This window comes from Rhincodon typus, chromosome 3 (genome assembly GCF_021869965.1).
Source record: "Rhincodon typus isolate 14 chromosome 3, sRhiTyp1.1, whole genome shotgun sequence".
In the NCBI taxonomy this organism is placed as follows: domain Eukaryota; kingdom Metazoa; phylum Chordata; class Chondrichthyes; order Orectolobiformes; family Rhincodontidae; genus Rhincodon; species Rhincodon typus.
In genome coordinates this window covers 97185546-97200488 of record NC_063334.1, presented here as the reverse complement: position 1 = coordinate 97200488, position 14943 = coordinate 97185546, and the positions used below count along the sequence as shown (strand labels likewise).

The 14943-nt window shown below is 42.0% G+C and overlaps 1 protein-coding gene across 1 annotated transcript in view; it reads left to right on the top strand.

The window, feature by feature from the left end:
- gfm2 (GTP dependent ribosome recycling factor mitochondrial 2) overlaps positions 1-14943 on the top strand; it is a 62395-nt gene that overhangs the window by 20067 nt on the left and 27385 nt on the right. Inside the window, exons 6-7 of the mRNA XM_020526730.2 lie at positions 5994-6182; positions 11714-11794. Of these exons, the coding sequence (XP_020382319.2) occupies positions 5994-6182; positions 11714-11794 (270 nt within the window). The remainder of the gene's footprint in view (positions 1-5993; positions 6183-11713; positions 11795-14943) is intronic.

The window sequence follows — 14943 nt, the reverse complement described above, 5'->3', positions numbered from 1 at the left end:
ACGAGTCGGACCGAAGGGTGTTTCCATGCTCTGCTTCTATGACCCTATGTTCATTTGTCCTCGTGTTGGGGGATAGGTTACATTTCTTTCACGATGTGGGCAGTATTTGTTGCCTTTGAACTGAGTGCCTTAGCCTTTTCAGAAAACAGCTACAATCAGCCACACTGCTCTGGGCCTGGAGTCACCTGTAGGCCAGATGAGTTAAGGACAGAAGATTTCATTCCTTAAAACGCAGTAGTGAACCAGATGGGTTTTTAGGACAATTAATTATAGCTGTCATGATCACCATTACTTTACTTTATATTTCAGATTTTACATTATTGAATTTAAATTCCTGTCATAGCTGGACTTGATTAGCTTGGGCCTCTGAATTACTAGTCCAGTGACATTAGCAGTACACCACTGTCTGCTGAGTTATACTGTAAACCATTGATACTATTGCAGCTTGATCTATAACCACTATAGGGCTTGTTTGGGTAAATGTAGAATTTTCACTGTCCTCCAAGTTTGCCAACCCCTCAAATTAACAAATTTGTAAATATGGGTATAGTTTGTCTAGAAAATGGACTGAAGCACAAGATTGGTGAAAACCAGTAGACATTGTGCTTTGTGGCTAACCACTTGTAGTTTCAGCTCTCAATACTTCTGATTTTGCAGAAGTGTGTGGGGAGCTAATGGTTGTTTTTGAATTGTCACTGCCATTTTCACTTTGAAACTGAATACAACTTGTGGATGTTTAAGTATGTACAGATTAGCATGAAAATCCTGAAGTTGTGATCTATTACTGAGAATTCTGACACAGCCTATACTATGGACTCACTCAGAGCTGACAATCATTAAACTCTCTTGTGAATTTTATCATTTTTGTACCACAATTCTGTTGTTAGTAACATTTGTTAAATAACATGTTAGCCCTTATAACATTTTATATTCAGGGACGGCTATTAAATTATTAATTAGTAGACTTTTTAAATAAGTTTTTAAAGTAATCTTTAAAAGAGCAGAGCTTTTTGTTTTCTACTTTCACCACCTTGTGTTTTTTTAACAATTGTAATTCATCCTAAGAGCCATTCGGATCGGCAGTATCTCCCAGCTAATTGCCCTCAACATCCGCCAGAGGGTGCTAGACTCTCTGATCTGTAATTTCTGTAGACAGTGTCTGACTAAACCCCACCCAAAGGCAGAAAGTGAGTGAAGGGTGTTGCTTTCTTCCTGAGTCTAAAATATAATTGCTTTTTAGCTATATTGTAATTTTCCTGGATATTGTAAGGGTCTCCGTGGGACTTCTCAGAAAATATTTCCCCACCAAAGGGGATAAGAGTTGTATTCACTGAGAGATTTGATACATAAGATTAGATGAGACAATTTAAAATTTAAAGTAAATTCATTCATTTGATATTATAAGAATGCATGCAATTTTTGTGGTTATACAAAGAGAATTTTAAAAATCCCAAAAAAAAATTAATCCTTATTTCTGTGAGTGAATCCTAACTTCACCCTCAATTTCATGCAAATACCAGACTTTAAAAGAAAGCAAGAATATTCAACAAGCATCAAAGTAATATTACCTTGATCCCGGGGAATTGAGAGTTGTTAGTTTCAAAATGAGTCTGAAGTGGAAGTAACCAATACAAATTGGAGGCGATGGCCAATGGCATTGTTGACCTGATAATGTTCTGGGAGTCTGGGTTGAATGCTACCACAGCAGATGGTAGACTTTGACTGGAATCTGGAATGAAGTGTCTAATGATGTCATAAAACACCATCTGGTTCACAAAAGTCCTTTACTGACCAATATGTGACTCCATATCCACAGCAATTGACTCTTAACTGCCCTCTGAAATAGCTGAGCAAGCCATTAAGTTCTGTCGACCTCTTGAAAGGAAAAATGGAATTAAATGAGATGGACCAACTGGAATTGTCTCGGGCAGTGGAAGTGACAATCACAAACACAACCTTTTCGACTCTGCAGTGTCCTCCTTACTAACCCCCTTACTGGGGGTTAATGCTGAAATTAGGAGAGCAGTCTCAAGCACCAGCCTGACATAGTCATGCTTATGGTATGATACTTTGCACACAATTGCCCCAGACAATGTCTTCACCAATCATGTGTATGTTGCAGGACATGCCCAGCAGAGGTGGTGGAACAGTGGTATACAGCTGGTAGTAAGTTACAAAGTCATACAGTATTGTAACAGACCACTTGATCTAACCAGTCCATGCCGACCATAATCCCAAACTAAACTAGCCCTGCCTGCCTGTGCATGGCTCATGTCCCTCCAAACATTTCTTCTTCACGTACTTATCTAAATGTCTTTTAAACGTTGTAACTGTACCCACATCTATCACTTTCTCTGGCATTTCATTCTACACGTGAACCACTCTGTGTTTAGAAAAGAAAATGCCCTTCATATTTTTTTTAATTCTTTCTCCCTCACCTATAAAATATGGCCCCTAGTCTTGAAATTCTTCACCCTGGGGAAAAGATACCTGCTAGTCACCTTATCTACATCCCTCACAATTTTATAAATGTCTAATAATGTCATCTCTCAACCTCCAACACTCCAGTGAAAAACTCCCAGCCTATCAAGCATCTCCCTATAACTCAAGCCCTCTATTCCCAGCAACATCCCGATAATTTTTTTCTCAGCCCTCTCCAGCTTAATAATATCCTTCCTATATCAGGACGATCAGAACTGGGCACAGTACTCCACAAGAGGCCTCACCAACATCCTGCACTTGGATCAGAAAATTATTTCAAGTCCCATTTTAGTAATTTATGTTTGTAACTTAGTCTAGCATTGCCATTGCAGTATCGAATTGTTACCATACTGTGAGGACAGTTTTTGCATAAGAGGTTAAGCAGAGGCTTTTTTAAATATGCCCAGAAATGCTATCACACATAACTGAATGACTTTCCCACCATCAAAATTAATTTTTTTTTTTTTTGCTCCCCTTTTTAAACACTAACCTCCCAGTAAAACACCTATGATGCCAATTAGATACTTATGTACAAAACCTATTAAGGACAATACTAACCATCAAAAGTGAGGGGGAGATAGGGAGGGAGAGAGAGAGAAGGGACTAAATCAAAAAACATATTCAACCTCATTTTCACCAAGCTGCCTGATGAAGTTGCATCAATGGATTGGTAAGATGACCACTTCATTGTCCTTGAACAGACAAAATCCCCTCTTCACATTGATAATTCCTTACATTGTGTTGTGTCACTATAATCATGCTAAATGGGATAGACTGACCAGATTTAACAACTCAAGGCTGGGCATCCATGAAGTGTTGTAGACCATCAGCAATCTAATTGTACTTCAACACAACCTGCAAACTCAGGGCCTGGCACTTCCCTACTCTACTATTATCATCACGTCAGGGAATGAGCCCTGGCTCAATGAAGAATGTAGAAGGCAAGGCAGGAGCAGCACCAGCCATACTTGAATATGAAATTTTAACCTGGTAAAGCTGCGAAACAGGACCTGTTGTGTGCCAAACAGCAAGTGATTGAGCATAGCGATTCCACAACCAACAGATCAGATCGAAGCTCTGCAGTCTTGCCGCATCTAGTCATGAATGGTGGTGGGCAAAATAACTCCCAGGAGGAAGAGGCTCCACAAACATCCCCAGCCTCAATGATGTGGATGCCAGAACATCAGTGCAAAAGATAAGGCTGAAGCATTTGTACAATCTTCAATCAGAATTGCTAAGTGGACGACCCATCTCTGCCTCCTACGAATGGCATTGTGGATCAACCCACAGCAGGTGGACTGCAGCGTTTCAAGAAAAAAGCTCACCGCCATCTTCTCAAGGGCAATTAGGGATGGGCAATAAATAAAAACCGAAAGAATAGCAGATGCTGTAAATCAGAAACAAAAATGGAATTTGAGAGGAGCAGAACTTCAGTTGAACAGATGGCAATAAATCCTGGCCACTCAGTGATGTCCACATTCCACAAATGAATTTTTAAAAATGTCCTGGACGTTACCATTGATCAGAAACTGAACTGAATCAGCTATAGAAGTGCTGTGGATACAAGAGCTGGTCAGAGGCTAGGGATCCTGTAGTGAGTGAACAGAAATCAGGAGCACAAGTAAGCCAATTTGGTCCTTTCAACCTGCCCCGCCATTCAATATGATTACGGCTGATCATCAACTCATTTGCCTGTTTCCCCCTTTTCTCCCATATCCTTTGATTCCTTTAGCTCCAGTTACGATATCCAACTCCTTTTTTGAAATCGTACAGTGTTTTCTCGACTACTTTCTGGGTTACAATCCTGGAATCTCCTGCTAAAATGGCATTGTGATCTACCTACGTCAAATGCACTGCAGTGGTTCATCTTCTTGAGGGCCATTAGGGATTGGGCAATGCTGGCCCAGTCAACGATGCCCACACCCCATGAATGAATAACAACATCTCTTCCCTATTGAATCTTAATTATTTAGGCTATGTTAATATATATATAAGTAATGATTGTTTTGATTTTCTATTATTAAAGGATGGTGTGGAAGATAGTCTTTTGATTAATAATAGACCATCCCTTAACAATATCCTGTATTTAGGTGAGAAGGCTACCTGTTCAATCATCAACAAATTTTGCTTAGAATTTATTCTTGAAAAATTACAATTGGGTAACAGTCTTGTTAGTCAATTTGTTTGATCAATGTACTGTGATCCGTAAGATAATAGTGATACTTAAATCCTTAATTCCCTTTAAAACATAGAAGATATTAAAGGTGATTTTACTTCAGTGTCTTTTGTTTCCTTTAACACATCTCTAGAAATACTTTAATGTACTGTTTGGATTGCCCAAAGGCATCAATGCTGCTCAGGCTGTGATAACCAGTTAAGAAAACTACAGTCACTGTCTGACTATATGGGGAAAGTACTCAAATTCTTGCTAGAAAGATTGCTAGATTGAGACACACTGACTTTGTGGTCAACAGCAAGTGCTCTCAGTTCATTATTTACAGTAAAATTTGGCTTTTTGTCTTTAAGATTAAATGTTCCACAATATTTTTGTCCCTGCTAGTTAATTAACTTATTTGAAGAAAATACAGCATTCAATTCAACAGAAATTTCCACTTTTTAGCAAACTGTGATATTCAATGGGCATTGAAACAATAGATGTTTATTCACTGTTATTGCATTATAAACCACAGGATCTATACTTTCAAAGCTTCAATTTCAAATGTTCTATTTTCGATTATTTTCTTCTGGTTACTTGTCATAATTTGTTTTTTCAATATCTTTTCCTAATTGAGCACAAATATAAACATACATTATTTTCATACAGAAGACGTAGTATTTATGATGTAATGGCAATGTGATGAACTTTGTCTTAATTTTACTTCTTATTATCTAAGACCTTTCATTGATGTAAATGCAGTGATGGGGTGACTTATAAAGCTTTTCACTGTATTTATCATGTAAAAGTACACTTGACAATAAATTTCTATTATGATTCAAACAAATTGTGCATGCTGAAAGTTTATCGCATTAACATTTTTAGCTCTACTTTTAGCTCATGTCTTAAAATTGCCTTCCCTGATAAACACTTATGTTAATTTCTTTTTATTAACTATGCAAGACCTAGATGATATTATGAGGAATTTGGACAATAGAAATTGTTATGCTGCTTAAACTCTTCGGCTTCATTAAGTGAATAGAGTAGACTTTTTAAAGACCTGAAGCCTAGTTTTGTTTTGTTCGTCCATCCATTAGTTTAAGTGGAACTAAATCAACCACGTTCCTTGACAAGATGTGCTGTAATCGATTTAATTGTCTGGTACATGCTGCAAACAGTGAACCTAATACATCGACTCCAGGCCCAGGGAAAATCTGCAGTCACGAGTGGTTCCTTTTTATCCATTGATTGAAAACTAACTGGTCCCAAATCATTTTATAGAATGTGATTTGTGACGGATTATTTGACATGTCATGTATTGTTTTCTTAACAGTATTTATTTTCTCTTTAATTCCAGCTGCCAGTTGGAACTGGGAAAACCTTTAATGGGGTAGTTGACCTTGTCACAAATGAAAAAGTTCTTTGGTGTCCAAAGTCCATTGATGAAGATGATGGCACCATCTTTAGCCGGAATCCTTTAACACCAACAGATGACCATAAGCTTTTGAAAGAAGCCAGAGATGCAAGATTTGCCCTCATTGAACAAGTAAAGTTTCAAAGTAAATGCTTTAGGCATTTAATAGTCTACACCATACATATGTGTGCGAATAACTGATAAATATGTAATCTGGATGTTTATATGTGAAATAGGACCAGTAGTCGTCGATCTGGTGCTTCAAGCCTGCTCCACCATTGCACAAGATCAAGGCTAATCTTTTTTGTGTTTGACTCCCATGCCTAACAAGAACCTATCCACCTCTGCCTTGAAAATATTCAAAGAGCCTGCCTCCATCTTCTGAGGCACAGAGTACCAAAAATACACAAAGCGCACAACCCTCTGAAAGAAGCAATTTCTTGTCTTAGAATCATAGGATCCCTATAGTGTGGTAGCAGACCCTTCGGCCCGTTGAGTCTGCGCTGACCCTCTGAAGAGCATCCTACCCCCTACCCTATTTCTGTAACCCTGCACTTCCCATGGCTCACCCACCTAACATGCACATCTTTGGACTATGACAGGAAACCGGAGCACCCTGAGGAAACCCACGCGGACACGGGAGAATGTGCAAACTGCACACAGACAAAGTTGCCCAAGAGTGGAATCAAACCCAGCTCCCTGGCGCTGTGAGGCAGCGGTACTAACCACTGAGCCACCGTGCCACCCGTCATCTCCATCCTGAAAGGGTGACCTTCTAACTTTAAAACAGTACTTTCTTGCACTGGGCTGACCCACAAGAGGAAACATCCTTTCCACCTTTATCTTGTCAAGTCCGTTCAGGATATTACAAAATTCAATTAAGTCACCACTCGGCCATCTAAACTCCAGTGGAAACAAGCCCAATCTTTCCAATCTACCTTTGTTACAAGTTTCTGACTCACTACTCTTTCAGACAGTAAGTTCCAGATTTCTTCATCCTCTGGGTGAAAAAAATTCTTCTCTGCTGTCCCCTTAGCAAGGCTTTTGACAAGGCCCTTCACAGCAGACTGGTCAAGAAAGTGAGAGACCATGGGATCCAAGGCAAAGTAGCACATTGGATCCAAAATTGGCTGAGAGGCAGGAAGCTGAGTGTAATGATAGAGAGTTGTTTCTGTGACTGGAAGTCTTTTTGACTGGGCTCTGCAACATTTATTAGCCATCCCTAGTTGCCGTTGAAAAGGTAGTAGTGAGCTGACTTCTTGAACTGCTGCAGTCCTTGGGATGTAGGGATAACTGTAGTGCAATTAGAAAGCAAATTCAAGGATTTTGAACCGGTGAAGTTGAAGGAAAAATGATTTATTTCTGTCAGAAGAGGGACATGCAGGTTATGTGTTTGAATGATGATGTCTGAGGAACTTTGGTTCTGTAGTGCATCTTGTAGATGGTATGCACTGATACTACTGTGTATCGGGGTGGAGGGAGTGAATGTTTAAGAATCTGATACCAATCGAGCGAGCTGCTTTGACCTGCACAGTGTCAACTTCTTGAGTGTTATATTGAGCAGTATAGCATAGGAACAGACAGATGGGTTCACCATGACTGTGCCAACTATGATGCTGTTCTAAACCAATCCCATCTGCCTGCACATGGTCTGTATCCCTCAAAAAGGTTCCTGTTCACATGTCTGTCTAAATGCCTCTGAAATATTACTATTGTATGTGTCTCTACCACCTTCCCTGGCAGTGCATTCTAGGCAGCTACCATCTTTTGTGACAAAAATACTTGTACTGCCCCCTTGATCATGACCCCACCCCCGACCACCAAAACATCATCTCCCAGACCATCCACATCCTCATCACTTCAGGTGACCTCCCACCCATAGCCTCCAACCTCATCATTCCCCAACCCCGCACCGCCCATTTCTATCTCCTTCCGAAAATCCACAAACCTGACTGCCCTGGTCGACCCATTGTTTCCGCCTGCTCCTGCCCCACTGAACTTATCTCCACTTATCTTGACTCCATTTTCTCCCCCCTGGTCCAGGAACTCCTCACCTATGTCCGTGACACCACTCACGCCCTCCACCTCCTCCAAAACTTCTGATTCCCTGGTCCCCAACACCTCATCTTCACCATGGACGTCCAGTCCTTATTTACTTGCATTCCCTATGCAGATGGCCTAAAGGCCCTCCGTTTCTTCCTGTCCCGCAGGCCCAACCAGTCCCCCTCCACTGACACCCTGGTCCGCTTAACTGAACTTGTCCTCACCCTTAACAACTTTTCCTTCAATTCCTCCCACTTCCTACAGACAAAGGGGTGGCCATGGGTACCTGCATGGGCCGAAGCTATGTCTGCCTCTTTGTAGGATACTTGGAACAATCCCTCTTCTGAAGCTACACTGGCCCTATCTCCCACCTCTTCCTCCGTTATATCGATGACTGTATCGGCGCCGCCTCGTGCTCCCACGAGGAGCTCGAACAGTCCATCCACTTCACCAACACCTTCCACTCCAACCTTAAGTTCACCTGGACCATTTCCAATACCTCTCTCTCCTTCCTGGATCTCTCTGTTTCCATCTCTGGCAACCACCTGGAAACCGATATTTATTTCAAGCCTAGCGACTCCCACAGCTACTTAGAATACACCTCCTCTCGCCCATCTTTCTGCAAAAATGCCATCCCCTATTCCCAATTCCTTCGCCTCCACCGCATCTGCTCCCGAGATGAGGCATTCCACTCCTGGACATCCCAGATGTCCTCGTTTTTCAAGGACTGCAACTTCCCCTCCACAGTGGTCGAAAATGCCCTCGACGGCATCTGTCCATTTCCCGCAACTCATCCCTTGCACCCCCTTCCTACAATAACAACAAAAACAGAATTCCCCTCGTCCTCATGAGGCTGGTAGGTAGGAGGTGGGGGTGGGGGTTGAGGTGGGAGGAGCGGATAGGTGGGAGATAGGACGGACAGGTTAGGGAGGTGGGGACGAGTGGGACTGGGGAGATTTTGAAGCTTGTGAAGTCCACATTGATACATTGGGCTGCAGTGGATCCAACGCATCATCCTCCTCCACCTGCAATCTGACCCCACTACCAAGGACATTTTCCCCTCCCCACCCTTGTCTGCCTTCCGGAGGGACCGCTCTCTCCATGACTCCCTTGTCCACTCCACACTCCCCACTAGCCCCACCACCCTGGCACTTTTCCCTGCAACCGCAGGAAGTGCTACACCTCCCCGCTACACCTCCCCGCTACACCTCCCCGCTACACCTCCATCCCAGGCCCCAAGAAAACCTTCCACATTAAACAGATGTTCACCTGCACATCTGCTAATGTGGTATATTGTATCCGCTGTTCCCGATGTGGCCTCCTCTACATCAGGGAAACCAAGCGGAGGTTTGGAGACAGCTTTGTGGAACACCTACGCTCGGTTCGCGACAAACGACTGCAGCTCCCAGTCGCGAACCACTTCAACTCCCCCTCCCACTCCTTGGACGACATGTCCATCTTGGGCCGCCTCCAGTGCCACAACGATGCCACCCGAAGGTAGCAGGAACAGCAACTCATATTTCGCTTGGAAACCCTGCAGCCCAATGTATCAATGTGGACTTCACAAGCTTCAAAATCTCCCCACCCTCGACCGCATCCCAAAACCAGCCCAGCTCGACCCCACCTCCCTAACCTGTCCGTCCTTTCTCCCACCTATCCGCTCCTCCCACCTCAACCCCCACCCCGACCTCCTACCTACCAGCCTCATCCCCGCCTCCTTGACCTATCCATCTACCCTTGACTGACCAACCCCCATCCTAACTCCCCACCCACACTCCCCTTTACTGGCTCCATCCCACCTCCTTGACCTGTCCGTCTCCTCTCCACCTATCTGCTCCTTTATCCATCTTCCATCTGCCTCCCCCTCTCTCTCTATTTATTTCAGAATCCCCTCCCCCATTTCTGAAGAAGGGTCCAGACCCAAAACGTTAGCTTTCCTGCTCCTCTGATGCTGCTTGGCCTGCTGTGTTCATCCAGCTCGACACCTTGTTATCTCTATCTACTTTCTTTCTACTATCTACTATCTACATTTCCTTTAGACTTTTACCCTCTCACCTTAAACCTATGCCTCCCCGTATTTGACATTTCCAAACTGGGAAAAAGACTCCCAACTATCCACCCTATCATTGCCTCATATCATTTTTTAAACTTGCATCAGGTCATCTTTCAGAGACTGATGCTCTAGTGAATTGTCGAACCTCTCCTTGAAGCTAATACCACTCCAATCCAGGCAACATCCTGGTAAACCTTTTTTGCCCAATCTCCAAAGCCTCCACATCCTTACAATAGTATGGTGACTGGAACTGTGCACAGTACTCCGGATGTGGCCTAACTCAAATTTTAGTGACTTGCCACGACTGATGAGGATAAGCATAACATACACCTTCTTCACTACCTTATCCAATTATCCTCTGTGTATCAATGCTCATGTGGGTCCTGCCATTTACTGTATACTTTCCTCTCATGTTTGACTTCCCAAAATGCCTCACTTCCCACTTATTCAAATTAATTTCCATCTGCCATTTCTCTACCCAACTTTCAAATTGATCTATACCTGCTGTATCCTTTGACAACTTTCCTCCTTATCCACAACTCCACTAATTTTCATAGCGTCTGCAAACATACTAATCAGACCACCTACTGTTTCATCCAAATATATATTACAAACAATAGAGGTCCCAGCACTGATCCTTTTGGAACACCAGTCAGAAAATCAGCTCTCCACAACTGCCCTCTCCCTTCTCCGATCAAGCCAGTTTTGTATCCAATTTACCAACTAACTGTGGGTCCCATGTGACTTAATCTTCTAGACCAGCTTACCATGAATGACCTTGTCAAATGCTTTAGGAAAGTCCATGGAGACAACATCCATTGTCCTACCTCACCAATCCTCTTCATCACTTTTTCAAAAAACTCAATCAAATTTGTGAGACAAGACATTCCCCACATAAAGCCATGCTGACTCTCCCTAAATTATTCCTGTTGCCCTTCTTAAATGAAGAAAAAACATTGGTTATTTTCCAATCTTCTGGAACCTCGCCTGTGGCTAAAGAGGATACATCAGGTGAGTGTCATCAGCTTGGCTATGTGGCACTGAGTCCATTGATATTGAATTTCCTGTGACAGTGCTTCTGCTGACACTGCCACTCTTGGGCAGGGCTGATGGAGATAATTGATAGATGTTAGCATCACCTGACAGGAGCTGATGACTGCTGGACTGATTATTGCCTAATTCAGTCTGCTGTCTCCATCAGCCTGTTACACTGTCTTATTGGTGTGATACCCTTTGTCTACTCTCGGACAAAACGATGAACTTTAATGACCAATACTTGTGGCACTTTATTTCCATCACTATTTCATCTGTCAAATTTTACATAAAGTAGGTTTCTGTTTGTGTAACAATAACAACACAAATGCAGCAAAATAGTTGCCAAGGTCAAGTTATCACAATTGTCCTTGCACTGCTTCTACAACAGCCAGGTTACAGATTTAACAGTAGAATTGTTCTTATCTGCTTTGAGAACTTAAAAGAAAAGTCATGCAGGTTCCTCTGGGGCATATCCTAAATGTTATGTAGGCATTAGAATGACATTGATTTTCCAGTGATTGTTTCAATGCAGGTAGCAGATTTGGATGATGAATTTGCTGAATTGGTTCTTGAAGAGTTAAGCGAGGAGCCAGATGCAATTCCTGCTGCAAAAGTGAGTTCTGTAATTTTTTTTGAATACTGTGATCTTTACCTTTCAATGAGCAGGATTTTACCCAGTGGTTTCTGATCTGGCTGAATTGTGGGCCAGGAAACTAGACTATACAACAGGCACACTCTGTACAGCTTTATAATGTTTAAATTATAAAATGGATTTTACAGCCAGGTCACCATTGTTGTGGGAAGGGGCCATAAGGAAGTCTGCAGCTGCCCCTTCACCCAAATACCAAGGATTTCTAAGCCTGCCTCACTGGTTGCCTCCTTCTGGGAGGATGCCTTCAGGCACCAAAGTATGCCCTGCTATCTGCGGGCGACTAGAGAGTCTCAGCCTCTCTTTATTGCTATTATTAATTTGCGGGATGTAGGATAGGCCCCATTTATTGCCTATCCCTAATTGCCCTGGAACTGAGTGACTCGCTAGCAGGGCAGTTGAGTTAATGTTGTGGGTTTGGAATCACGTGTACGCCTGATCAGGTATGGACAGCAGACTTCTTCCTAAAAAAAGTTAGTGAACCGCATTGGTTTTTAGCAAATTTGACAGTGGTTACATATTCACCATTAGACTATGTTGTAATTGCAGATTTTTGTTGAATTCAAATTTTAACCCATATCTCAGACCCTGGAATTCTGGATTACGAGGACAGTCACATTACCACTATGTTACCACTTCCCCTTAAAGTGGCCCTTAATATATCATATCACCAACACATCACATGCTGATGGAAACCCCAACCTTCTCCTCGAAAATGACCCAAGGGTGGGATTGAATAAGGGCACTGTCATATTGTTTCGCAGACCTACCTTTTGGCTCCATGTTACTCCGATCCTAGTTTTGGGTACTAAAAGATCAATCGTAGCCACGTTCATCTGTATTCTAGAAAGGTGTTAAAGAATTAACATTGTAGGTGTGTATCTTGTGAGGCTGTACATCTGGTGTCAGCCTCACTATAAGGGGCTGTGGATGAATCATTTGGTGTTTGGCCCTTTCAAAAAACCAGCTTTTCCGATGGCAAAAGTGATTGTGGTCAAAAATCAAGAGAATGCTTTGATGGTCTTCAACCAGTATTAGACTAGTTGTGACTCACTGAACAGACAACAGATCTTTGTTCTACATTACATCTGAAGTCTTCCAACTCTAACTCCCTGTTGTCTGACAATTGTCTATATTTAAAAAAAGGATTTTCTTTTATTCTTGATTAGAACCTCAATATCTTTATTCATCCATTGTTCCTTAATCTTACCAGGAGTATGTAGTAACTCTGAAGCACTAAATTGCATTTATTTCAATGTAAGGGGCCTTACAGGTACGGCTGATGAACTCAGGGCATGTATAAGAACATGGGTTTGGGACTTGGCTGAGAAATGGACAAGACTGGCAGCTCAATGTTTCCGGTTGTAGATGCTATAGGAAGGATAGAAAAGGACGCAAGGAAGGAGTGGGGGGAAGTAGGGTTTTGGATTAAGGAATACATTACTGCTGGAACTAGGGAAGATATTTCTGAAAAATCATCCAGTGAAAAGATGAGTAGAAATTTCAAATAAGAAAGGAAAGATCGTTTTGATGGGACTGTACTATAGGTCCCCCAGTAGTAAAAGAAATTGAGAAACAAATATGCAGGGAGATCTCATAAATGTAAGCATAATAAGGTTGTAATAATGGAGGATTTTAATTTTCCAAACATTGATTGGGACTACCATAGTGTTAAAGTTTGGATGGTGAAGAATTTTTCAAATGTACTCGAGGAAATTTTCTTTATCAAAATGTGGGTGCTGCTACTAGAAAAAGAGCAAAACTCGACCTTTTGGGTAATAAGGCAGGGCAGGTGACTGAAGTAAAAGTGGGGGAACACGTTGGGTCTAGCGATCATAATTCTATTAGTTTCAAAATGGTTATGGAAAAGGATAAACCTTCCATAAAAGTTAAAGTTTTTAATTGGAGTAAGGCAAATTTTAATGGTATGAGGCAAGAACTTTCAAAAGTTGATTGGAGTAGACTGTTCGCAGGTAAAAGGACGTCCAAAAAGTGGGAGGCATTCAGAGTGTGATGACGAGAGTTGAGAGTTATTTCGTTCTGTTAGAGTGGAAGGGTAAACCTGATAAGATTAAGGAACAATGGATGAATAAAGATATTGAGGCTCTCGTCAAGAATAAAAGAACATTTTTTTTTAAATATAGACAACTGGGTTCAATTGAATCTCTTAATCAATGTAAAGAGTGTAGGGGCATTCTTAAGAGAGAAATCAGGAAGGCCAAGAAGGGATATGAGATAACATTCGCAGATAAGGTTAAGGATAATCCAAAGGGATTCTATAAGTACATTAGGAGCAAGAGGGTAACTAGAGAGTGTGTTGGGCCACTTAAAGATCTTTGTGTTGAACCCCCTGTAGAGATACCAAATGAATATTTTGCACCTGTTTTTACTGTGGAGAAAGAAGTGGGGTCTGGAGAATGCAGAGAAATAAACTTTGATGTTTTGGAAACAGTTTGCATTACAGAAGAGGAAGTTGGGAAGTCTTAGAGAATATAAAGTTGAATAAATTTCTGGGACCTGATCAAATGGGGTACCCCAGAACGTTGTGGGAAGTAAGGGAGGAAATTATGAGACCGCTAGCAGAAATATCTGCATCATCTGTAACTATGGTTGAGGTGCCTGATGACTGGAGGGTTGCTAATGTACCTTTGTTTAAGAAAGGTTGTAAGGAGAAACTGGGGGACGACAGTCCCTGCGAGTCTGACTTCGGTTGTAGGTTAATTGTTGGAGGTGATTACAAAAGATAGGATTTATGGACACTTAGAGAGGTGAAAATTGATTAGGGATAGTCAGCATGGTTTTGTGCGAGGGAAAATCGTGTCTCACAAACTTGATTGAAAGTTTTTGAGTAAGTTACCAAAAAGGTTGGTGATGGCGGACCTTGTTTATTTGGATTTTAGTGAAGCCTTTGACAAGGTTCCACATAGTGGACTAATTAGTAAAGTTAGGTCACATGGGATTTAGGGTGAGCTTGCCAGTTGGATAAATAATTGGCTTATCAGAAAGAGACAGAGAGTGACGGTGGAGGGTTGCTTGTGGAGGCCTGTGACCAGCGGTGTTGCACAGGGATAACAAGGTGTAGAGCTGGATGAACACAGCAGGCCAAGCAGCAT